Genomic DNA, 26,895 nt, shown 5'->3' with positions numbered 1-26,895 from the left:
TTAATGTAAAAATAAATTAAGACACCACGTTGTGGAGTAGCTGTTCAAGAACTAAGTAATATTCCAGAGTAGTGTTTTTATAAGCATATATGCCAAGATATACATTCCTATTGAAATGAAGAAATTGGCAGTGGCTAAAGGAAAGAAAAATTTTGCACAGCCACCTTAAAAATCATCTCTCAGTCAGAAGCAGGCCTTATAACCTGTGAACCATGGAGAATTCTTTTTAACATTGCGCACCAAGAGTCTTGGCATATTCAGTGATCTCGCATTACATGCAAATTTATTCTGTTATGTGTAATTCAGGCACATCAGAAGACTGGTGTTGGCTACAGTGATTTCTACATTGAGTTCCGGTTTACTTTAGAGAATTGTAGGATTTTAAAATTTTCTTCCTGTTACTTGATGCTTTATGGGTCTGTACTTTTTGTATTTTAAGCTACAAAAAAGCTCATTTAAAGTACAAAAAGTTTGGACGAGAGACAATTAAAACAGGAACCTGTTCGAGCAAAATGTGTCTGCTAGCTAGAGAAACTTGTGAGATGCTGCTGCTTAAGCTTTGGGGAATTTAAGTGAATTCAGTATCTCTTTAGGCTACTGTTGTTTCCATTTTTATTACTTTAGGTGTTTACTGTCAAGCGTTGTGATGTTGTTGGCAAGGGCAGGGGAAAGCATTTAGAAATCTACTGGTAATAATGACTAAGTAGGGTTTTTACTGTTCAAGAAGGCTGTGGTTTAGGGGCAGGGGTTATGACTGGTGGTGGTTTTTGTTTTGCCACTTTCGAAAGAGTTTGGAAAAGCTTAGAAAATACTGTCTTTAGAAAAAGGTGTTTTGGAGCAAGAAAGACCTACATTCATAGTCTTTCTCTGATGTGTTTTACGGGCTTTTCATAGGAAAACTGATGTAAGCAAAGAAGTTGCATTTTAAAGGCTGTAATTTGAAAACAGACAGAAAATGAAACTTACAGTCTTTTAACCATTTGTTGCTTATATTGCTTCTGTTAATGATGACCTACTGTCTGAAAAGAGGAAACCCGTATATGCAATCTAGAAGCTAGAAAAATTTGACCCTGAAATAACTTAAAGTCCTAGTAGTGAGAATGACTGAAATTGTCACGGGTTCCCATGAATCTGATAAATTTGCTTCTTGTAGATGCTTGAAGGGATAAAGGTTTTTGCTGAGAGGGATCTGCATATACCTCTTAGGAGAAAATATTCTGCTTAGCAGAGGTGAGGATGGAAGGACATTGTGATTCTTCTGGCCTTGAGATCTGTGGATATGAATCTTCATCCTTTTCCTTCTCTGGGCCATGAACACGCTAGTAATGTTTAAAGTTTGACTAATAACGATTTCTATCAGCCTTCAGGCCTTCACTTGCCTGTAGGGTCAGGAAGAAATTATTTTCCTAATGCGTAATTCGGCTTCTTGGCTGCTGATTTGTGCAGTGGCAGATCACACTGTGACAGCTGAGGTGCTTCCTGCCCCAAATGTTACGTTGTGATCCTCGCATAGCAGTTGCCAGTCATGTGGCAGGGGTGACCGAAATGGCGCAGACAGCGGTTCTTAACGTATTGGGTACAGTGTTAGACTGATGATGGCACGTGGTGGTATTAGTCTGGACTTTGCAAAGAAGTTTTTCCAGGAGGAATTGTTAGAGACTTTGCAGAAACAGTCATCTTCCTCTGTAGCACGGGAATGGTTCACATAATAAAGCATGCCCAAGTGATCTCATACTTAATTGCTTGCAGAGTCTTTTGGCATGGGTAATAACCCATACTCTATTGGTGACATACGTGTTGTGTGTAAAAGGACAGAAAAGACTGGTTTTGGACTTGCACTGCAGAAGTTTGTGAACTTACTTAGCGTAGGTACTGCAAGTGCAAATGGTCAGCAGCTGCTTTAACTCTGGAATGGGCAAGTACGCAGAAGGAAGCACTCTGCTCTTTGGGTACCATCTGCATTTCGCTTTGAAGAAGCCTTTGTTCTCTCTGTGGTCCGTACTGGACAGTGCGAGAGCTGCTCTTACAGGGATTTGAGTGATTCTTGATGACTCGTCAGTGGAGCTTTTTTAAAATGTCATTGGCTTTGCCTCATTTGAATGAGGTGACTCGTTGCCTTCATCCTGAATTGAGAGTCTGAGGAGTCAGTTGCAAAAAGAAGCTTTCATCTCACCAAGGTGTAGGTACTTGTCGTTTCCTTGCTTTGATGAAATAACCAATAAAGCAGAGACAAAGGCTTGAAAGTTAGTCTAAAACAAAGTCAGAGGTATAACCCCAGAAACTTCGTCGCAGTCTGCGTTGAGATGCGACTGCTGCGAAATGGCCAGCAGCCAAGCTCTGCAGTGCATCCGACTTCACCTGGCACCAACTGTCATCTGCTCCCTGAAAACACTTCTTAAATGATACAGTGATGAACGGCACTTCTATTTGTGTCGTCTGCTCAAAATGTTCTGTAACATCTGTTGCTTTGTTCATAAGGTGCAACAAAGGTGAAAGAACTGCAGAGTGACTGAGAAAGTGTTTGGGGTTTGACAAAGGGCTGCCTACGTTCAGGCTGCTTGGGTGGGAGGCTTTGGCTAGTTTCTGTGAGCTTCTGTGCGTATTATCCTTGTGGAAGAATTGTTGCTACCTCTTGCTCGTTGTACCTACAGTGTATCATATGTAAAACGGGGAAAAAGCCTCAGAAAAATTTTTAGAATTTGTAGTTTTGTATAGAAACATATATTTGAAGAAAAAACCTTCTGTGTTTTAATGGTTGATGATAGATTATGAATATAAAAAGATGTTTAATTTTTTGTTTGTGCCTGGTGTCACAGTCAAGTTCTGTGTATTCTTTGTTTCCAGAGCAGAAAGCTAGAAAGTGAAAGAGTGCCAAAAATCCCGACCTCAGAGGTGCAATTTCTTTTGTATGTTAGGAAGATGTGCTCTTCTTGATATATTCTTTTATTAAATTGTATTTATTAAACATAAAATAAATCAAATACATGAGAAGATACAATTTCATTCTGAATTTGTCTCTGAGTTAAAAATGGAGAATTTTCTGTCTATATCAACTGATCTGTAATTTGCTTTTTTACACAGAGAATAGGCATGGCAGTTCTGTGAAATTGTGATTAATGGTCATACTTTACATTTGAACCTAACATGTCAAAGCTTCATTTTTTTACTTCTTGTGCTGAAATTCACTTAGAGATTTTGAATTGGCTTTGAAGACAAAATTGTAAGCAGTGACTTTAATGTCTTATGTATGTATATATTGACAATTAAATTGGCAAGAATTCACTTGTTCTTTGTTTCTAGGATTAAACTTTAAATTGATAGATGTATTCCGGTAATTGAAGTTTTGAAAGTCCAAATCTACTGGATCTTGTAGCAGCTGTTTAAATGCTGTTTTGGGGTTTTTTTTAGTCTCTTGCCCTATGTTCTGTATAGTTCTTCAATACAAATGATTCACCAAACCCCCATTTCTTGGACTAAGGATGACTTTGGTTTGTTTTGAAAATCATTAAGGTAATAACAATAAATAGAAAAAAAGAATTTCTAAAGAGATTGCTGACATGACTGACTAGTACCGCTCTTGCCACTCTTAATATTGCAGGACATGCATATTGTTTGTAATCTGAACCCTGAGCCTCTCCTTCCCGACCGTAGTGATTTTCATACTTCCGCATGAGGTGGGTTGCCTTCTAAGCTTGTGTCACTAAATGTTAGAATTCTGAGGTATGGTAGCTTGAAAAGTAATTTTATAAAATTTTGTTGTTGGGGTGGTTTGGTTGGTTGTTTTTTCTGCATGCCAAAAGAGACTTTTGAAGATGGCAGCAAGCAATGTCAGTTTTATGCTAACTTTTACTTTTGGTTCATATGAAGGCAAGGTTGTGGAGTTCGTGCCTTTTGGGAGAAGGTAGCAAAATACGGGGGGAGTCAGGGATGCAGAATGGGATGTGCAGTGATGTGTTAAGTAGCGGATTGACTTTTGGGTGCCAAGTGAGGTGTCATTAAAACAGCCAGTGAGGAAATGCTTGGGACAAATAGGTGTCAAAAATAGTGTTTCTCTATGTGGTAGGTGCCTTGACTCCTGTCTGCCAAGAGTGCTTTTTTCTTATTTTTGCTTTCTGAAAGTAATGTCACTTTTTCTTCTAAAAAATCATAGAGACAAGTGGCAATTTTGGTGACCTTATAATAGTTCTTGTTAGAACACTGACCTTCAAAGTCGGAGATGAAGGTTTAAATCTCCTCTTTCAGACTGAGATGCAATTTCTGTCTTCCAGAAGCACACTTTATTCTTTTGTGTGCTGGGAATCTTTAACTTCTTGCTGTGGAAGTTCCTCTTTGTAGAAAGCGAGGTGTGTTCTCACTACCTAAACTTCATCTAGCTGAATGTTAAATAGGCAGCTATGGAAAAAGGTGGTAGTATAGGAGTTATTTAAAATTTTTTTTTTTGTAAATAAAATTTTCTGGTTTGAGGTTGTTACTGTGTTTTATCCTAAAGATCTGCTTTTTTCTGTGTGTGAGAGAATAGTCTTTTGGGGACTAAAATTTGGACCTCTTTGAACTTTTCTTTCATCTTTAACTCATGTTCATTCTTGTATAGTTTATTGTATTTTACAGGAAGGGCAATGCCCTTATTTCTTTGTCTTTAAAAGAAAGTAGCATTCTCTACATTTTGAGAGGAATTGAAGAACAATTGCCTGGCCAAACATTTAGAGGAAATGAGTGGAGGAGGAATACTTAATTTCAGGATTCTACATGTGACTGAGGCATGAACTTTTCATCTAGTTCAGTGAGATGGTGCAAGCACTTCTAAAGCATTTCAAAATTTGCATTACTGTCAAGGTGGAGAGAGTTGTTGCCACATTGAGTATTAGGGAGCAGTGTGAACAAGGCTTTCCAGGTGCACAGTTAAGATTTTAGGTGCATAAATGAAACTGAAATTCAGTTTGTGTTGGAATTCATTATGGGTTTAGATGTATTAAACTCAATTGTCTAGGTACCCAGTCAGTCATATTTGTTAAAGTACTGATTTAGCTTGGTGCAGCCAGCTTTTTTAGGGAACTTAGAAGAAGTTTTTCAATTTGGAGTTAAACATTTTTATTCTGAAAGACTGATTTATGAAGTGCGATACTTATTAATGTGAATATCTTGGCATAGGAGCTCTCAGAGGGAAAATTAGTATCACACATTTGTGTTCGGTATATCATTAGATTCTGCATTCTTATTTTGGGTTGTCAGAGCTCTACCTGCAAAACAAGGTACAGCAATTTTAGATTTTTAAGTTGCTCTTTTTCTGTTAAATAACTCGAGGTTTTTGTTTTTCTTTGCAGCTTTCATCCAGTCGGATGGCATAATAGAAATGCTGCGTTTTGATGAAGGAGACCTATTGCAGGTATGTAGTCAGAGTAAATCATCTGAACTAGCAATGTTTCATCTTTTTTGATAGCTGCTTTTTGAAACTCATGGGTGAGTGGATTTTTGAAAATAAGCAAGCATCAAACTTAAGTAAGTCCAAAAAACTTTTAGACTCTCTAGAGTAATATTCAGCAGTATGCTTTGTTGTGTCCTGAGGTTCAGATTCCCTCATCTTTTGTGTTGGGAAATTGGTGGAGTTTACCACACGTTCTGTCTGGCCTGTTTGTCCAGGTTTTTTTCCCCCTCAAAAAAACTGGAGAATGCTTTATGTTTAAGACTTAGCTTCATGTACAGTTGGGATGCAATTGGATAGCATAACTAGAGGAACTGGGAAGTGTTGCAAGATTCCTAAACGTAAAGGTAGCCTTTGGGACCAAGTTGACACTGGGTTTAAAGAAGATTCAAATTACTGCAGTGAGGTAGTGGCTGTTGCAAATACCGATTTTTCAGGTATAATGCTGCCATTCTTGGCAGCTTTCTTTTGGCGTAAGTCAATACAGACAAAATGTTAACTGTAAAGAATATGTGCTGACATTTTGAGATGATGGTGTAGTAGTCGGGATGAAAGATACGGCAACATAGTATGGTGCTTTAGAGCTACATAATTCTGAAGTTCTGTTGACTAGAATTTCATACGCATGCATTTGGTGGATTGAATTAATGTTGAGAATATCTTGTGTTAAAGTCCCTGGATGATGTTAGTCCTGGTAGTTGAGAGGGAGGAGCTGTGAAAGAAGAAAGCAATTCATTGTTTAAATGGTGAGAACACATGGCTTGTGACTCTGTTTAACTGCATTAGTTACCAGTGCAGTGCTTGATTTACGATTCTTAACTCCTATCTAGTCTAGAAGAGTCAACAAATGTAAAAGCTATGTAGTTTTGGGCTCATGATGATATTATTTGTTTGAGATTTATGAAGGTGTTTTTTCTTTTTCCCTCCCCTACCTAAGTTGTTTGTGATTTTTTGTTTGGGGTTTTTTCACTTCTTCCACTGCTTGGTCTTTAACGTAACTCAGAAATAACTTACTACTGATTTTAAGGTTATAAAGTACAAGGAGGAGATCCTTCAAATTGATCTAAACTGGTGACAGAAAAGGTGGCCATTAAAAACAAATAAACAAAACAAAAAAAACCAGCAAAAACCCCACCAAAAAACACTGTGCAAGCAAACAAAAAAGCCACAGGTTCTTCATTAAACAGTTACTCAGATGTCATGTGCTAAACAGATTCTTATAATAGATACCTATGTGGGCTTATTTTTGGACATACAGAGTAGAATGGTGAAAGTTTTCCGTGTAGTGGTTACAGTCTCAGTTATTGCAGTTTTTGACTCAGAATATTTCTTTAACTTGCATGAGGATACCACGTATCAGTATAAATATAAGAGAAAAAAAATCACTAGACTTAGTTTCTTTGCTTTTACATACTCTGTTAGAATATATTTTGTTCAACAAGAATGGTTTAATAAAAATGACAGGTGTTGGCCCAATTTTTAAGATAAAAATCACATGGTTGCCATAGTTGCTTTCATTTATCTACGTTTTAGGGGGTTTTTTCCCCAGGATTCTTTTTTTAAAAAAACCCCAACTAGTTAAAATTAACCTCACAAGTCTGAAATTATTTATTTATGTAAGCACTCTATTAATCACTGTAGTTCTCAGGGCTAGAAAATAATGGTGCTGCTGTGAACCACCCCCAATAATTCATATAAAGATGGAAAAGTAAAACAGATTGTTAATCATTGCAACTTTATTGCAAGATGCAACAGAGACAGGAAAATTAGTTTAAATATTATGGTGGGACAAAGTCAAGCAATTCTGGATGTTGCACTGTAAACTCTGTAGTGCTTTGGATTGCATTTGGCTGCCACTTATCCTAATACACAGCTGAATATTTGATTTAAAACAAAGCAAGAGAGACAAAATTTCTAATAAATGGTTTGTATGGTTTTTATTATGGTTGGAGCTTTTAAGCCAAAAATACCTATGTAAGTGAATCCAGTTCCTGTTAATCAGAATGATAAAGCATATCTTCTCTAGCTTACAATTTATTTGGGGTTTTTTTTCTGTAGATTTTAATGTGGTGACCTCTTGTGACTACTTAGTGCAATTAAAAAGTAAAACCAAAGCAAACACATTGTTGTAAAAAGAGATTTACATCTTGTGAACCGCAGTTACTAAAGTTTTAATCCTGTGATGTCATTTAATGTTTCAGGCTTTCTGTAAGTTTTCACAAATGTTTGTTGATTGTGGGTCATCCATCGTTACAGAACAAATACGATGATGTAGTAACCCAGTATTGTCTAATGTTACATCACCTTCAGGTGATTTTTTTTTTTAATATGAAAAATAACGAATTCAGTGCATAAAGTGATTAATAATCACAGAATCACAGAATAGTAGGGTTTGGAAGGGACCTCTGTGGGTCATCTGGACCAACCCTTCTGCCGAAGCAGGGTCACCTACAGCAGGCTGCACAGGACCTTGTCCGGGCGGGTCTTGAATATCTCCAGAGAAGGAGACTCCACAACCTCCCTGGGCAGCCTGTTCCAGTGCTCCGTCACCCTCAGAGGGGAGAAGTTCTTCCTCATGTTCAGACGGAACTTCCTCTGCTTTGGTTTGTGCCCATTGCCCCTTGTCCTGTTGCTGGGCACCACTGAAAAGAGTCTGGCTCCATTCTCTTGACACCCAGCCTTAGGATATTTGTAGGCATTTATAAGGTCCCCTCTCAGCCTTCTCCAGGCTAAACAAGCCCAGCTCTCTCAGCCTTTCCTCGTGGGAGAGTCCAGTCCCTTCATCATCCTTGTAGCCCTCCGCTGGACTCTCTCCAGTAGCTCCTCCTCTTTCTTGAACTGGGGAGCCCAGAACTGGACAGAGTACTCCAGATGGGGCCTCACTAGGGCAGTGTAGAGGGGAAGGAGAACCTCCCTCAGCCTGCTGGTCACACTCCTCTTGATGCACCCCAGGATCCCATTGGCCTTCTTGGCAACCAGGGCACCATTGAAGTGTCTAAGCCATCTGCAGTCTTGCTTTATTTTCCCCCCTGCATAGAATTTGCTATCTTTACAGTCAAAGAAAGCCCTTTTCTTGTTTGAAGGAATTGCTTTCTAAGTAAGGCGTATCAAATGCTGAGTCTTACATAATCATGCAGGATTCCTACCACCTCCTTCCGATTAGAGTATATTCTCTTGATACTGTGTTTTGCACTTATTTGGACTATATACTATCAGTGAAACACTCATGTAGTATGAAACCACTGCACACAATCACATTTTAGGACTTCTGTTGTAAAAAAATAAATGAAATATGTTGGAAAATTGGGTTTGACCAGACAGGCTTAAAGATTTATGCTCTTTCAATCCATAACTGTTTTAAGTATTTAGGTAATAAACCCTTGCATTTAGTAAAAATGATAGGGCAATGGAAATAGCATTAGTTCATGCTAGTGGATAACAGTAGCGAAGTAGAGACTGTGCTTTTTGAGTGTGGACTTCCAGGATGTGGATTAGAAAGTGCTACACCACGCAGCTTTGCCCTCTGTCTTAACAGAGCAAAAGTGAGAATATTTTTCTTTAGCATACATGTTTAGATTGAAGGTTTACATTTACAGTAGTAAGAGAATTTCCTGATTCTGTTTATTCTTCGCATGAATCAGTCCCCTTAAGGACTTCACAACTTTTTGAACTCTTAAAATATTTTTTCTAGATCCTGAACATAGGTTAAGAATTGTATTAATATAAATTTTCCATTGCTCAGTGAAATGTAGGGTTTGTTTTGTTTCTTCAGTAGCAGGCAGTTTGCCGACGTGTGTATAATTGGTTGGCACTTTCACAGAGCTGTAGTTTGGTTTGGTTGGAATGGACCTCACCAGTGTTGTGTGTGGATGGACTAACCATGGCAGATGCTTGACTCTTCTGTCCTTAAAGCCTCTACGGCAGTAATGTCCACAAGTTTCCACAAGTACATATTTGTTTCGTGCCTAAGCTGATTTTGCTGCATCTTTTGTCTTCAATATATATTAATTTGTTTTTTTGTTAGTTTTTTTTTGCCCGCTTCATAATGGTGATCTTGTACTAAATGACACCTATAGCTGCTTTGTGCAGATTTTTAAAAACACTGTGTAACTTTCTTTACTGGATTTTTATTTGTCTATGCACTATTTAAAGTGTAGCATTTAGTTGGGACAGTAGTACTCTGAGGCTTTGAGAAAGGACAGAGTAGTTGCTTCCCTCTCTAATAACACTTGTTCTAGTAATTCCAGAATGAACTGTAATTTTTTGACAGCAGTTTGTTTTGCTCATATAGTTTGTATTGCACTGTGCTCTCCAGACACATTCTTATCTTTAGTGTGCTACCTACTCACTTAGGTCAGTTATTCCCAGTTTCAGATTTGAACTCTTCTTCAGCTGAACTTTGCTTTTTCGGTGTCAGGCCATCTCCTCTGCAAGTCCTGATTATTTGAACACTTGTCCGGACCTGGCAAATGCTTCATGCCCTTGATGATGATGTCATCTGCAAATGTTAGGAGCACTGAAATAAACTACAAATGTTACTTTTAATAAATTATCCTTTCATCTTAAGCCAACATACACTATCTCACTTTTTGAGGACTTTATTTTGAAAAGTGAACAGTAAAGTAAAATCTGTTTTTCAGAGCAAGGTTTTCATTTGCTTTTAGTTTATAAAGGACTGTTTCCTGAGTCATTCTATTTGTGAGAGCTCTTGCCTTGGATATCTAATGTATTTTTGCATAGTGTAGTAAGGGCCACTGTTTTCCAAAGTGAGCAATCTTCTATTCAGATTGGGTGTTTGGAAAGTACGTCTGCTTGTGTGGTAGTATTCTTAAAGTAGTGTATTCCTACAATGAAAAAGGAAAATGGTAAGACTCTTCAGTCAAATTCGCTTAACAGAATCACTACACTTACCCTTGCTGCAATAATCTTAGATGTCTGAAATGCTTTTTTACGGGCAAACTTGTACAAATTTTTTTACCAATACTTGCTCGTGTGCAGAATAGCTTGAATAGGGGTAAACGAATACCTGTGTGGTTGTATATACTTAATACATATTTGCCGTCTTTGTTCATAAACTGCTGGTCACAAGAGCTGGTAGTGAGAATTGCAGTGGTCCTAAATGTCAAATATACAGAACCCTAATATGATTTCTGGTGGCTTTGCAAAAAGGAAGCTATGGGACTCTGTTACATGTGTGGGAATCAGCAATGCTGTCTCTTACTGTAGGAACTTCAGTGTTTCTGCATGAGCTGTATGGCACGGTAAAGAGGTATCTGAACAGAAGTGGCAACCATTTGGTTCTGGTGTATCGGCAATAGAGTTTTTAGGGGGTAAAGTTTAAATCTATTTTTTTATTACCGCAAATTTTCATATTGTATGTTGACTTTTAAAAGGGTTTTGATATGATCTCTATTAATATCCGTATAGCCAAACTTGCTACGATGTAGAGCATGTAAGTGGGCAATAAAGTGGCTGGGCCATTGACCTCAATGGGTGTATTCTGCAGCACAAAGCTGAGCTGGCAGTTGATTACCCATGGTAAAGCTTGATACTGAGCACAGTACTGCTTAATGTCTTCACTAGCAGCCTGGGTGATGGTATAGAGAGTACTCTCAGTAAGTTTGCGGATGCTACCAAATTGGGCGAGTAGTTGATACACTGGAAGGCAAGGCTGCTATTCAGAGTGACTTTGGCAGGCTGACAGCTACCTCATGACATTCAGCTAAGGCAAATGCAAGTCCTGCACCTGGGAGAGAATAACCCTGTGTAACAGGACAGCCTGGGCAGTGACTTGCTAGGTAGCGGCCCTGCAGAAAAGAGCGGTTGGTCCTGCTGCACAAGTTGAACAGAAGTTAACCGTGTGCCCTCGTGGCAAAGAAGGCCACCAGCCTACTGAACTGTGTGAACAAGTGTGGAGCCAGAAGATAAGGGGTGTGATTTCCACCCCACTTAAGCACTTTTAGGGCTGCAGCTGGAGTACTGTGTCCAGTTTGGACTAACCAGTACAAGGAAGGCACTGACATACTGGAGCAAGCACAGCAGAGGGATACCAGGATGATCAGGGGTCTGCTTCTCACATTAAAATCTGTTTCTTCAGCCTTTAGAAGAGAAGACCAAAGGGAAAACTAATTGCTGTGGGCAGTGTAGAGTTGATGAGAGACAGATTTTTCATTGTGCGCAGTGGAAGAATGAGAGGCTTTGGACACAAGTTTCAGCATGGGACATTCCAAACCCATGTAAGAAATAAAACTTTTAAACTTGAAGGTGATGAAATACTGGACCAGGTTACTCAAAGAAGCTGCAGAATTCCTGTCGTTGGAGATACCCGGAACTTGGTGGCCCAAAGCTGTGAGCGACCTGCACTAACTGGAACTCACCTAAGCAAGGGTTGACTAGATGGCCTTTGGAGCTTCCTTCCAATATGTGTGATTTTTATAAAAGAATAAAAGCCATCTCAGTTCATTGCCATTGCTTATGAGCAGCTGAAATCCTTCTGCTGCTCAGAAAAAAATTGCAGTTTCTTCTTCTTGTACAGGAAGAATTGCAATCCCCAGGCTTTAGTTTAAAAATAATTAATTGATGCCCAGGAGTAAGTGACTGTTGCAAAGCCAACATCAATGGCATGTGTTGCATCAGCTAAAGTCAACTGATGTTATTGTTTCCTAATGTGAGTTTGGGTCATGAAACAGCATGGCAAGAATGACTCAGTTCAGTCCGCTTTCAGCTACCTTTCAGATTACAGTATTAATTTATTTTTGTTACCTTAAGCAAGATATTCATCATTAGTTATGTTTCTTTTATTATTATCCTACTTGTTAGCATAGAGCTCATGAATGCAGCAATGAAGATTGAAGCCTCCATCTACGTATCGGTTTTGTAGCTGTCTCTCAACATTTAGTTGCAAGCAGCACATAGCTTTTCTACAAGGGGGAACCAGCCTTACGATAAAATAACAATATGTAAAATGAAAGAGTCTTTTAGACCATAAGAATCTTTTAAATTAGTGTGGATACTCTTGTGTAGGAATGTAGAAATTTTTGGAGGTTGAGAATTTTGCTAAGGTTAAGGAAATGTATTTGGTGTCCAGAAACCTAAGGTCTTGATTAAGAGGGCCTCCCTGCTTCGTGCCCCCCTTCCCCCTTCCTCTGCTATCCTTGTTTAAGACTTTTATGGCTTTAATTCAGTTGCTTAAACATAGATAACCAGTGGTATTTGAGATGCCCTGGCCTGTCCCGGACATCTACATGGACCTGGCAGATAAGGCACAGGGCATAGGAGAAACTCTGTGCCCTTCTGGATGTCAGTCTGAGACCAGGCAGGTTGCCCTAGGACATTAATCTCAAGTGGCAGCAGATGCCTATGTTTAGATGACTGAATGTAGTGCTAGGTAATATGACCTCTTACCAAGAAGTGAAGAATAGCTATTATAACAAACCAGTGAGATTAAAATTAACCTTTTTTGTTGTTGGTTGGTTGCTTTTTTGGTGGGATTTTTTATTTTTGTGTTCTGGCTAAAGTTAACAACTGTGGGTATGTCTTTAGAGACAGACTTCAGACTATAAGGTGTGGTTTTTGATTCTCCATGTGTGCAGGATTGTTGTCTGGTGCCATTCCACAAGTGTACTGAGTCTGTAAGGTGTGCTTTCAGGTACAGATTCTTTGAAATCTTTCTTGAGGATATAAGCTTCTGGAGAGAAGTTGCTCTAAGTCTTGAAACCAGTGCTGGCTGGCTGCCTTCAAATTTTCTAACTCACTGTGTGCAAGTTGTCTCAAGGTCTTTATTCTGAAATCCCTTTGGTTTATAGTTTAATCCTTCTAGGGTTATATAAAGAGATAAATTAAGGCATGCAACTGTTAGTAGCAACAGCCTAAATGCATAAGCTATCTTTAAATTAAAATAAGTAAATAAAAAAAATAAATCGTCTGTCTCCAAGTTTTGAACACATCCTTTGGGGTGGAAGGATTATAAAGCCCCAGTACTGGTAAAAGGGGTGATTTTTCCATTTCCTGTTTCTCTTTCCCACTCAGTTGTTTATTTTTACTGTTTCTTTTGTGCCGAGCTTAGTTTTTCTTTTTAGGCAAGCAGCTGGATCAGGAAATTAATGCAATTGAATTTTTTTCCACTGTAACTTAGTTTATTATGTCTCTTGGAATATTCTTGAAATATTAATAGTGTGCACATGCAGCCTTCTTCCTGATCTGTACATTGCAAGGTAGTATTTTGTTATTTGTAATACTTCTCCCGTACAGATAAGACTTAATAAAATTTTCATACAAATAATATTTTGCTAATGCTTCTCTGTTACAGATATATCCTTTATCAGAGAAAAGAATAAACTGTATTTACTAAAAAGCATAATTTTATTTCTTTTTATCTGATAAAGCAGCGGTATTCAACAAAACCTACACTTTAAATAGAGGATTGGTCTGGTACGTGGTTTTAGTTCTGGGCATTTATGTTTGACAGTTTAGTGCAGTCACACAGGAGAAACAGCATGCTGGACTGCGGAGTAGTAGGTCCACAATTTTACTTGAAGATCAAATTAAAAAAAAAAAATATTCAGAACATGTAACTGAACACATTTGTATGTTTTTGTTTACTGCACGACTCTAAAGATTGACATGTAATAAAAATGAGTGGTAATTATAGATACTACCACATGAGATTTATTTTTGGTTTAGTTCCGTGATGCTGTGGTTGATGAGCTGCTGAAGTTGGTATGCTGTTCCTTTGCTCTTGATTGACCCTGATTTAAAAAACCAAAAAACCTAAAAAAATAAAAACAAACCTCATACAACAAAATATCCACAAAAAACCCCAAACAAACCAAAAAGCAATTGACCCCCTACTCAAAACACAAAAAGAGTAATTGAAATGAATTTGTCATTTTGCTTGTATTTAACAGACATCTGAAAGCAAAACACAGGCTTTTTCTTACAAGCATGAATCTTTGATGGATTTTTGCGCTTAAATATATTTCAGATGTATGGTGGCCTACCAGAGTGATTTGTGATTTTAAGACTTTATGTACAGATATTAGACTAATATTTCCATAGCAAATCTATAATTTCAGAACATAGGGAAAACTGAAGTGTATGATTGGCCAGAGAATTTATTTCCCAGCAGTTAACTACAGCCACGGCTATGTAGTAGTTCAACTATTGTCAGTTGTAGGTATTTTCATTTGTTTCTGTATTTTTCTGCAGTTCAGTTTGATCTCCACTGCCCTCTGTCTAAAAGTTGGCCGGGCTGGGGTCTTAGACTGAGACCAGTTGCAATGCTTAAGAGCGCAGATGACAAACTTTCTCTACTGAAAGATTTGAAATTTATAGAACATTCTGTCTTGTTAGAACCAAAGCTGGTAGTCAAGGATGGGACAGTGTTGGTAATGACTATTTTTGTTGCCCTGTCATAGGATCTGAACCTGTTAGCTCCATCGTCTGACTGAGCGGTAACTGCTGGTAATCTAGTTCTGTGCTTTAGTTATGTTTCTAAAGAAAAATCGATTACTGAAAGGAAGGTAGGGTTGAATTGTAGTGAGGCACTTTCAAGGACATTGGTAAGGAATAGAGGGTGTTTATACATCTTTTAACTTCATGGAGTAAGTTTGGTGGTTGTCATGGTTTAACTGCAGCCGGCAGCTCAGCCCCATGCAGCTGCTCGCTCACTAACCCCGTGGCGGGGTGGGGGAGAGAATCAGAAGGGTAAAAGTGAGAAAACTCGTGGGTTGAGATAAAGACAATTTTTAATAAACAAACCAAAAGCTGCGCCCACAAGCCAAGCAGAATAAGGAATTCATACACGGCTACCCATCGGCAGGTGAGACTCCTCGCTGGCGGGGCGGTGCGGGACACAGCGAAGGCCTTGAGGCTGTGCGAGCACTGCTCAGCAGCAGCTGAGACATCCCTGGGTTACCAGCGCTGCTTTGGTCACAGATCCAAAACACGGCACCATACCAGCTGCTAGGAAGAAAATAACTCTATCCCAGCACAGACCAGTACAGTTGTATAACAGTATTTCACAGGGAGACTGTCTCAGCAATTTTTGGTTTTCTTCCACCAGTAGAGAGGAAAGTCAGCGGTGTGAATGTACAGCATGGTGGAACAGAACAGAACTGGCGAAATCGGGAAAAGAATGGCTTTAAATGACTGCTGTAGTAAAAAAGAGAGGGATATATGCAGTTGTTCAGTATGGAGGAATAGCAGATTATTTCAGTTAGTAGAGAAAATACTCAAAATGGATTTGGGTCATTTTTGGGTACATCTGCATTACAGATTGTGTTGCATAGATCTTCACATCCCAAACTTCCTCCTCATCAATACTTGCAACGTGCATCAGAGATGTGCAGAGACCTCATAGATGCTGAGACTTACTGAGCAAGTTGTCTGTTAGCCTCGACCGATGGTAGCTGGCTGTGGTGAAGACCAGCGCGCCTCTCGGCTGCTGTCAAATACAGCGGGCTGTTCCGTCCTTATAAGCAAGCAGTAGTCTGTTTCTACGGAGTAGGCTGTGCAGTGTCTCTTGCAGAGCCCTCAGAGCCAGGTGTAGTCTGACGTGCTTTTAGAGAGAATGGGTACGTCTGCAAGCTATAGGCAATAGTCACATAGTTGAAACTAAAAAAAAAAAAGAAAGAAGAATAAAATTGGAAAGGCAGACAGTGATTTGTGGCTGTCAGATTTATGATAGAAGAGCAGGTAATAAGAATAAGCCTATGTAATTATAAGTAGCTGTTTGAAGCTTGTTAAAACCACTTTTTAAATACTCAAGCAATGCGTATTTTCTGCGGAGCTTATAAAATCGTCCTGTTGTGAACTAGAGGAAATCACTGGCTTAAGATTTTGAACAAGTTCTTGTATGAAGTGTTAAACCAGCTCTTGACAGCACAAGTCCCTTTTGGATGGAGAGAAAATATTTTCAGCTGATTCACTTTAATTCAGTTTTCTGTCTGTAAGTTGAGAAATTAATGGGTAGGAGTTTAAAACTGGAAGATTTGCTCTCACCTTTCCAGTCTGAGGAAAAAATGAGGTATGGAAGGCAGAGATGTAGGTTTTTTCTGACTAAATTCTTTAGATTTCTGAGCTAATCAGTTAACTCATTAGGCAGTACTTTGTAGGAAGCTTTAGATCCAAAACGTTTGGTATCATAAGCATTCATCTGTTAACTGAAATCGATTTTAAATTTCTGCTTTCTTCATTTTAATTTAATTTCTGTTACTACTCTGAAACAGTTCACTACAGGTTGTAAGTATTTACTTATGTCATACTGGAAATAGAAAATGGAGAATGACATCAGAAATTAAGAGGCTGAACTACAGGGTGATCAGTATGTGAGTAGTATACCTTACCTAGGAAAACTTCATGTAAAGATTTGCAAGCCAGTGTATTTTAATGAAAAATAAGAAAAGCCCTGTTTTCCTAATTACAGTACAAATGTAATACATAAATTTAAATGAAAGCTTGCTGAGTTTAAATGAAAACTTGCTGACTTTTGAATTCAAATAAAATTGGCAATAAAAAACAACTTACCTTGTCCTTTAGCATTCTGTTCAGTGAGAAAAAACTGCACTGATCGTGCAGTACTGCAAAATGTAATTTCATGTGAATCCTTTCCTCCTGCAGTGTCCCTTTAGCAAGGCAGTCTGCCCCTCTATTTCAGAGGTTTTAAAACAAAAAAAGCTAATTGATACTCTGCCTAGACATTTAAAATTGCAAGTAAATCCTCAAATTACAAACAGATTATCTTTGTTTTACAATGATAAATGATACGCTTCCAGCTTTCTTTAGTTTGATACAGAATTTAGCGTAAATAAACCAAATAATTTCATTTTAAATGTGAAACACTACTTAGATTTACAGTCCTTTACATGAATAAAACATTAATACTTGTGTACTAAGTGTTTTAATAGTAGTAATTATAAGACTTCAAAGCAGTGTCTCCAAAAAGCAAAATAAAATACAGATAATTTTATTAGAGGAATTTTTAAGTAAAGATAATTTTTAAAAATTATTTTAAGAAAAAATACTTTTATCTTAGGAAAGACAAGGAGAGAAAGTGTAATTTGTAATTGAAATAGACATCAGTGAGGTGCCCAGCCAAGGGACTTGGTTTTAGTTCTGAAATGGGATGTGAAAAATTCACTTTCCCCTTGCAAACAAGTGGCATCCTTATACTAGAGGTGAACTGTGTCAGAGCAGCCAAGGTGCACCATAGACTTTACCAGACCTGTGAGCTTTCTTCCTGCTCCCAGAAGATAAATATTCGTCTTAGCCATGAAATGCCTTTAAGAGAAGGATTGAAATCCTAAATTTGATCCCAAGATCCTATAAGTTTTCAAAGTCAGGTGTGTTTTAACATTGGCTGTATCAGGAGGACGTTCTATACACAGCCTTTTAAACCAGTTGGGATTTCTTAGACAAGGGTAGGCTAGTTGGAATTTCCTAGACAACCTAATCCCCTTGTTTTCAGGTAATTGACTGTAATGTCCAGCCATGTGGTAGTAAAGGTATGAATAATAGAGGCTAGAAGATCATTAGCAGGAGAGGAGATGAAGTTTCCTAATCAAATGGAGATTATAGCGTTCTTTGTTTTCTAGTTCATTAAATTACACCAGTGAGGTGTTAGTTGGTTTATATGCTTTTCTTTGTAATTGGTTTCTTACATCTATCCTAGGTTTTTCTTCTGCTCACTGCAATTTTATAATCTCCTGGACTTTTTTCCTCCTCTCACTTTTTAAGTTGTTGAGTTGCTGTTTGTCTTACAGTTTGTAGGAATTCCTACCACTGGAACTGACTTCAGTTCTTGTCCAGGGCCAAACAGTCTTTTGGTAGAGGCTTCATTTCTTTAGGCAATTAATTGGAAAAATCCAATTTGCATTTTCTGCTCCAGATCAGAACTTCTCCTTTTGTCTTCCAAAATCTGATCTAACTTGTTAGAGAATCTGGGTTTTTTTCCCCACAGGAAGTATAATGCTGTCAGTGTCTGAAATTTAAAATTTTTTTTTTCTTTTACAGACTGAGACAACTATAGGCCTCGGTTCATATCAACAGAAAAGGTAAGCGTGATTTTCTAGAAGTTTAATAGAGCCTTTCTATTGCAAGTTTTGTGATATTTTTCATAAGAATAGTAAAGGTTTAGTGTAAACAAATTCAAGTACAAATCGTGTAATTTTTCATTTATTTGTCTTACACAGAAGAGATTTAAACTAAAATATAAAAGAATTTTTAACATTGGACAGCTAAATCACTTCACATACAGAATAAGAAATGGAAGAATTCTTTAATTCACTTTGTAATCTATACCACAGAGTAATTCTGTGTAAGTAAAGGGGGGATAAACTGAGACTCCGCTTGTAGATTTTATTTTTTTTAAATCATTTTACTGAAGTTTTACTGAGAAAGGAGTGGATTTGTTTATCTACCTCAGAAGTTCTTGGGATCCTTTTGAAGAAAAATGTTATGATATTACTTTCAGTAGTTTCTTCCCCATCGCCCTGTTCCATTTCCATCCGACCCTGTACCCACCGCCCCCAAGACATAATCTGTTATCGAAGAACTTTGCATGTAGAGTATCTGAGAAGGAAAAGAAGTGGCCTCTTTTTTCCCCGGTCCCTGATTTTTCTCTGGGGACTCCTCAAATATTTGTGTGTATTTAATGAATACATTGAACAGTAATAATGATGCTTGCTTTTTGTACAATAGAATTCAACAAACTGTCATGTAAAGCACAGCTTATTTTCAGTAAATACAGCAAAATTCTTTTCACAGGCTCTTTCCATTTCCTTCCCAGGAAAGCTAGTAAAAAGACTATTCTTTTTTCATTTCAGACGAGTATATGAAAAGTTCTATTTTTACTATGTACATAGTTGCTGAAACACAGGCTTCAGAGCATTCTCTTTGCAACAAGTTTCGAAAAATCTCTGGGAAAAAAAGCAACATTTTTTGTCTTACACTTAAGAGCCTTCATCCTGTTTGTATCACTTGCTGCCAGTCTCTGCTTCCTTGTGATTAGATACGGACCTAAATCTTGCAATGTAAATCTCCTAAATTGTATAGAAATACTGTACACTTTGGCTTACATAGTAGTAGATTTCTAAGTATACTTGGAATTCAGAGTTTTAGGGGAGAAGAGTGAACGTGAAGGTGCTGAAGGATCTTATGAGGATGTGGTAGGTCTTTCATTCTGGGTGAAATTAAAACATAAATTCACATTATTTTTACTGTGATAATATGAAAGAGATGAGTTATTATGTATTGAAATAAGGTAATTACTTCATATTTTGATCTGAAGCTTGAGGCAATTTGTGTATTATGGTAAAGTGAATTTTGTCAAACTTGTATTCTATGAACTTCACATTTGCTTTTTCATTAAAAAAGTTTAGCTTAGTCATTCCATAAAACTTGAAACTTTGTGGTGCTGTACCTTCCTTGAATCTGTCTTTTGCACTTGCCTAGCAATGGAGGCTTCTCTCTGCCCTTCAGGACTTCTGCTTGTTTATTTCTCATCTATGAAGTCCCTCAAATTAAACTTTCTACCCCGTGCTTTTGCTAAACTATTTATTTTCTACTTGCCTGTTAACATTGGATTAAGCAAGCAGAATATGCGTTTCACTAGACGACTCCTATAAATAATCACCTCCGAAGGTGTATTCAGTACTGGCTTCTTTGTTAACCACTTACATATACCATATATACACCTACGTGTGTGTAACTGTACTGTGATAGGAGAACAGATTACCACATGTGAAGTTACCGTACGTTTAGAGTTACTTGAATTTAATTTTCCTGGTTGCTGTAATCATACAAATCATAACATTTTAGTGAAGATAAAATAAAAATATCTTTCTAAAGATCAGATTAAAATGATGCTCTTTAAATAAATTGCTTACTAGGGGGTTTAGTCATTTTGCTATCTTAAACTCTTTGTGTGAAACCCTGCACTCATTACCCTATGGTGGTCTCAGACTTTGCACAGCAGTAGAAGAATTGCTTAAATATCTTTCAACATGCAAGAGAAGTTCAATAAAGAAAAGATGATCCTTAATGCTTTTGGAAGAACACAATCAAAGCAGATAAGTTACAGAGCAGAAGTTTGATTTCTGTAAGCCAAGTAGCTTAAGCTAAATGATCACTGCATTCTTCCCAGTCATGGTTTGTGATATTGAATCAACTGGACTTCTGGTCATTCATAACTCACAAACAACATGAGTGGTTTAAGATGCCGGCACCCCAGTTGTTGTTTACCTGTCCTTCCTGCTGAGGATTCTCGCTCCCGTGACAGAGAAAGTGAGTACATGTGCCTGTGGCTTTGCTTGCTGCAGTTCACAGTCTGGTGACTTACTGCACCCTGCCAGCCATGGTGGGGTTGTACGTGGACTGTGAATGGGAGCTGTTGTGATGGGTTGTACATGGGCTGTGAACGGGAACTGTTGTGCTGTGGGTGTTTGTTGCGTTCTTCCACGAGCAGGTAGGGGATTGCAGAAGGGTAGGGGACGCAGCTGCGGATGGGAACATAAACAGCTGTAGCTATGCGCTGCTGTATGTCAGTGAGATTGCAGATATGAAAACACGAATTTAGGAATGACAGTTGAAATTCTGAGAACCGTAATCAATGTATTTTATGTCTTGGGGCTAGAGACAGGCTTTATGGAGATAGTCTAAATGGAGTAGTATATTGTTTAAATCATTGAGTCTCAATGGCAGAAAGAAGATGCTGTTAATGGGAGCTAGGGATTATGTGCAATTTTTTCCTCTCCCAGGAAACAACTGAATTGGTGGTCCTTGAGGATGAGACTGAGGCCATGGGTTAGATACGCATCCAGGATTTCTTACTTTAATTTCTCGTCCAAGAAGGTTACTTTCTGTGTAGAAATTTCAGTGTGCTAGAGTGTGTTCTAATAAAACACCAGTTTGCAGATTTGACAGATCTCCGGGTTTGCCAGGAGGAGTAGTCCATTCCACTTCAGAGTGCTGGCCTATTTGGGGTTCAGCCGCAATGTGATAAAAATCTACTTCTCAAACTTTTCGATGCTGTATTACAAAGGAAATACCCAGTTTGCTGTGCGTCTGTTCCTCTCTTTCTTTGTCGTTACTGATTTTGCATGGATCTTTCTTTCAAGTATTTTTCTATGTGATTTTCTTTTTTTTCAGTGGCGTTGCGAAAAAACTCTAGGTTTCTGGTCTGCATGCTTAACTTCTCTAGGTGACTTGTCTTTCATTGTCTTTGTTGGAAACTATAATATCTCGTCATTGGTATAGCTTGCAGATATTTCTTCCCTATCTAGACAGCTTATTCAGTTCTTTGACCTGCTTTTTAACACCAGTTTGAAGGAGGAAAATGAACTGGCCATTTAAATTGTGGTGTTCTTGCCCATGGTCAGGTTACAGTGCATCTGTTCAAGCTTCTCCCTGTTCTTTCTCCGTGCTTTCGCCAGACAACCCCCCAAGAAGTGTTAGCTTTGAAGTTTAATGTCTGATAGCATGAGTATGTTTTCCTGATACAGGGTTGGTGTTGACATAACTGAGCCAGCCACTAGTTGGGTGTAGTTTATGAGAAACTACTGCTGCTAGTCTTTTTATTCGTCTGCACTTACAGCAGTGGCTACTGCCAGGTACTGAAGTGGTCAGATGTTTTGTGGGAGTTCATTCTCTCACTGAGGCTGTGTTTAATATCCATATTTCTAAAATAATTTTAACTTTAAAAATTTAAATACATTTTCTGATACATGCAGTTTAGCCTTATTTTTAAATATTAACAAGTCGTGGGTGCGCTCAGGAAAATACGATTGATTACTTAATTTTTTAGCCAAAAGTGTTCTGTCCTTGAGGTGGCTCGTTCAAGGACATTCTGGCACAAAAAGTACCCACTGTGAGGTATTTGCTTATTTGTTGTTTTAAAAATTCATGTGATTATTTTTGGACATACTTTCATTTTATTTTGTGGTAATAGAAGTAACAAAGTAATGGCTTTCTAAGAGCTTGTGTTGCTAAATCATGAGATCTCTTGCTATTTGACGGTTTAATGCTGTTGCCTTTATTTCTTGACAATTTATGACACAGGAGAAGAAATAAAACCCTTTTAAAAACTGGTGAAGTAATGTGGGGAAAAATACATGTAGAGTAATGCTTAGATTTTAATTTTCCACAGTAGCAATTAGTGATGGTACAGATAAGATTCCACAGAGCACAGACCTCCTCCAGAGATCCCAGAACAGCTAGAAAGGTAAAATGAGGATACAGAGAAACGGTTACTACCCAACTTTGCAGAAATCTTAAAGTACTTTATTTGACAAGCATTTTCTTTGTCTCCAAATGCAGAGGTGTGCATGGATTATTTAAAATTATGAGTGCTTAGTACTCTGTGATAAACAGCAAAACTATAGAAGTGCTGCAGAATGTCCTTAAACAGAAGAAAATTATGTGTTGGCATAGATGGACGTCCATATCATCTACAGTCTGTCTAGGTGCTGATATTTTGATGTTCTTTATAGCTACATCTGTGACTAACCTTACTGAGACATGAAGTTGCACTTCAGTGAATTGCGTCTGCTAGTAGGTTGCTTCTGGGTAGTAGCAGTACAGTAGTTAGTAGTTGAGCTAAATGCCCTCTCCCTTGGATGACAGAGTGGGTGGTACAGCAAGGGTAATGATTGTGTCAGGGACTGTGTGTATTTCTTTCTCAAGTGTTCTTTTTAAAATGAAAATTCTTGCAGAAGGGAAGAAGTGTTGGGACCATCTTAAATCATTGCCAGGAACTAGTCATTCCTGAAACTTCATAGGTTCAGATGACTCCTGGCCATTTCTTCAACTGGTGGAGCTTGTTGGCAGATATCAGTAGACCTCTCTCATTCAGATGCACCTCTTCCTTTTCATGTTGTTCTTCTTGACTTTAAAAGTTGGCAAACTTGGAGGGGCAGGGAAAGAAAAATGTTTAAATTCTGATATAAGACCGGGAGCCATAGCTCTACATACATACAATAGTGATTAACTTAAATGTCATTATGCTCTAAAGTTGCCCTACCCATGGGTGTATCCAGCCTTCAGTGAGCAAGTGCCCAGCAGAGTAGACATTATCATCGTTTTGTAAGGCTGCTGCAAGTTGACTCATGTTGGGCTTTTCAGTAAGCAAAGTTTGGGAATTCCAATATTACTTGTTCCCATTTGAATCTTAGTACAGTTGTTACTTTTATTATAATAGTTGCCATTCATTAGGATGTTGCAGCCTTTACCAAACTTTAGCCATTTAAAAATTCTGTGTTGTCTAAATGGCTGTCCAGGATAATGTAGCTATGTGGTCTGAGAAAATGTTGTGTAGACTTGTCATGTATGTGGAGAATTGTGTATGTCCTGATTGTTCAAGTTAGGTCAAGTTACTCTTGACTGTATTTTCAAGGCATTTGAAATAAAGATCTTCATTACTGCTTTTGTAAATAGTTCTAATATCAGTTCCTTTTATGGAAAAGTTATGTTCTTCTACTGATAATTACCAATAAAAATTTACTGATAATTACCAATAGAGGTGTTGGCTAACTGTTCAAAGCTTTGAAATTGGAAGAAATGTACAGAAGTATTTTAAAAATCATTATTGAAGAAGAGTAGTTTCTTCTTAGTGTTATCTTCAGAATGGAAGTACATGAGCTTTTTGTCCTTTCCAATTGAAAAATGCACTCTAAATGTTTTTTAAATTGGACCATAAACTTTGAAAAGTGAAATGATCACTTTGAAGACTTGTTATCAACTTGTTTTATCCTTTCAAAAGATCACTGCTAATGTAATTTTCCAACTTTATTCTCTTACGTCCAGTGTCTCTGTAAACTGCATTTCATTGAGCACTTGTTCCACGAGGTTTGATTTTAGCCTGATACACACAAGCTCTTTCTTATTCAACAACTGTAGTGAGTCACAGCAGCACTTAATAGTAGTGAGAATTATAATTTTCTGTAGATCTGAATACAGTTCTTCCTATTAGTGTGTCTTACACCTTCACTTCTATTGTTTCATGATTATTTATGCACACACGTAGACATATGCATGTGTGCACACACACACATATATATAAGTACACACTAAAGCTGACTCCACTGTGCCTACTCTTGCCCCAGTAGTGTTTTGTTATGTGGATAAAGCTATTTTTAACGACTAAGCTCGAAGTAGTATTGAAGATGTAACGGCATACAAACTTGGAGAGCTGTAAATCAATCAGCATGAATAGATCTCTGTATTACACATATATCTGGTGTGAGGATTCAGTTGTGCAGTACTGGAGTGATTTATTGAGGCATTGTATTTTTATAAAAAAAAGTTACTGATTTGTTATTCTGTTGTTTTTGCGCAGATCTGTGCTATTAGAGAGTACAGTGAAGATTTCATACCCTATTCTTAGGTTTTTACTGCTGTAAATAGCTTCCTTGTTGAAGTGGTTCTGGAGTATGGAAATACATATGAATTTGATCAATAATTAGTTTTCCTGGAACTATGCTGAATAGAATTTGATTGATTGAGTTCAATATCTCAGCTTTCATAAGGTGAGGCACATGTGCCTGTCCAAGGGCATCTTCCATCTCCTGGCTTCTCACTCTGAGGAACAACGGGGTGGTTCTGCTGCCCTGGCTGGGTTTCTGGAGCAGCTTTGCTTACCCAGGACACGTGGCTGCAGCTCTGTCTTTGGGCATCTAGGATTGTTTTCTGACTTTGTGTCAAATAATGATGTAAAACAAGAGTGCTATTTTAAGGTTGGTAACAAAAACATGTAAAGAAAAAAGAAAGCCATTGGTCTTGAGCCATTGATCTTGAGCCATTCTTTAGTGTTTCCTGTTTATTTCTTTTATGTTATTGCCTCCCTGTTTTATGTTTTATTATATTCATATGATTTTTACTCAGCCCAAAATAAAGTGTTACCGAATTACGGAGATACTTAAGTGTGGTCACAATCACATCATTCTGGATAAGAAAATGTTTCAGTCAACAAAACTGGTTTTTGTATTTTTTCTTGTAGCTTTTATTGTGGGATATTGATTGTGCTCTGTATAACTCTACTGGTAAAATACAAAGTAGTAGAGAAAGTTTCCTGATGCTTCGTGGTCTTCACTGCTGGATTGTTTGAGTGGTATTTAAGTTTTAGTCTTCATATACAAGCTTTCTCCTAAAGAAGTTCCCAGTGGGAGATTAGTATAAACAAAGCTAAGAAATGTTTCTAGAGCAGAGTTGCTGTCTTCTGGAGACTGTGAGTTTTCAACAGTATAGACATGGGCTGGTTTCTTCCATGTGGCCTCAGTACCATCAAAAGGGTCCAAGGTTGTTTACGTACTAGTGTAAAAGTGGCTAGAGAAACTTGGAATCTGTATGTAAATGACTTATACATTGAGGAAGATGTTTGGATATTGCTGTGAAAGACAATATAAACCTATTTAGCTTACTGTTTCACTTAGCCATCACTATATAGAGGAAAACTAACACTTCGATAATGTCCATTTCCAAGATTCGTACACTTGCATAATCTTGCTTGGAGACACCACATAATCATGTAAGTGGCTGGTAAAATTACAGTATTCTGACCGGACAAGTTTGTCAGGCTGTTTCTTCTTTTGAATTAGTTGCTCTGTTATTAATATTAATTAATATTTTGCTAAGAAAGGGCAATATGAGATGGGAAGGGAGCAGAAATGTATCATTTAACAGTATCTTTTACAGCATTCTTATTTTTCTTGCAGTGTATCCCTATATCGGGGAAATTGCCGACCTCTCCGGTTTGAGCCACCAATGCTGGATTTCCATGAACAGTAAGTTGAAAAGTCTTTTGATCTGTTTACTTAGGTAAATAGAAAAAAAAAAAATCTCAAAAGCATTTAAAACTGGTGGAGAACATTGTATACGTAAAGTACGTCATTAGGTTGTCTGTAAGTGTAGTTGACCTCTGTGTTTCAGAGAGCTGGTGTGCCCAGTTTTAAACATCAGCTGCTGTGGTTTTGGTAGTGTAGGTACTTGCACTTACTTTTTCGGTACTTGTACAGCTGCTCTGCAGAGTGGAAACAGTTTGAAGTCTAGAACTTAATGTACTCAGATGAGGTTACCTTTCTGCTTGTACATAACCCATGTCAGAGAGCATCCAATCTAGAATGTCCATTTTATATTGCTTTGGTGAGAAAGACTCTGCAGTATTAGAACAGTAATGTAGAGTTGTGAAAACACAGCCTCAAGGAGAACAAACAGCCTTCAGGAACCTAGCTCCATGCTCTACCTTGCAGCTGGTTGCAATTTTGGTTCTCGGTGGCTGAAGGTAATGGCTTACAGCAAACTTGCCTGTGACTTCTCTAAAATATAAAAGAAAGGGAGGAGGAATGAAGTTTAACAGTTTCAACAATGTACTTGTTTGTGATCGGTTCCTCTGAGAACTACTTCAGTCTTAACTTTTCTTACCAGTAACTGGTTGCTGTGTTATAGATAGATGCGGTCATTCTTCTTGTTAACAGTCAAAATTAGTT

At 37.9% G+C, this 26,895-nt stretch overlaps 1 protein-coding gene across 1 annotated transcript in view; it reads left to right on the top strand.

Moving 5' to 3' along the window:
* Positions 1-26,895, top strand: part of TMEM131 (transmembrane protein 131) — a 106,349-nt gene that overhangs the window by 15,348 nt on the left and 64,106 nt on the right. The window contains exons 2-4 of the mRNA XM_075427114.1: positions 5,322-5,383; positions 18,431-18,471; positions 26,125-26,193. Coding sequence (XP_075283229.1) covers positions 5,322-5,383; positions 18,431-18,471; positions 26,125-26,193 — 172 coding nt within the window. The remainder of the gene's footprint in view (positions 1-5,321; positions 5,384-18,430; positions 18,472-26,124; positions 26,194-26,895) is intronic.

The sequence above is a fragment of the Opisthocomus hoazin genome, chromosome 1, assembly GCF_030867145.1.
Source record: "Opisthocomus hoazin isolate bOpiHoa1 chromosome 1, bOpiHoa1.hap1, whole genome shotgun sequence".
Classification (NCBI taxonomy): Eukaryota; Metazoa; Chordata; class Aves; order Opisthocomiformes; family Opisthocomidae; genus Opisthocomus; species Opisthocomus hoazin.
Note: the sequence above shows the minus strand (reverse complement) of the source record. Positions and strands in the feature narration are given on the sequence as shown.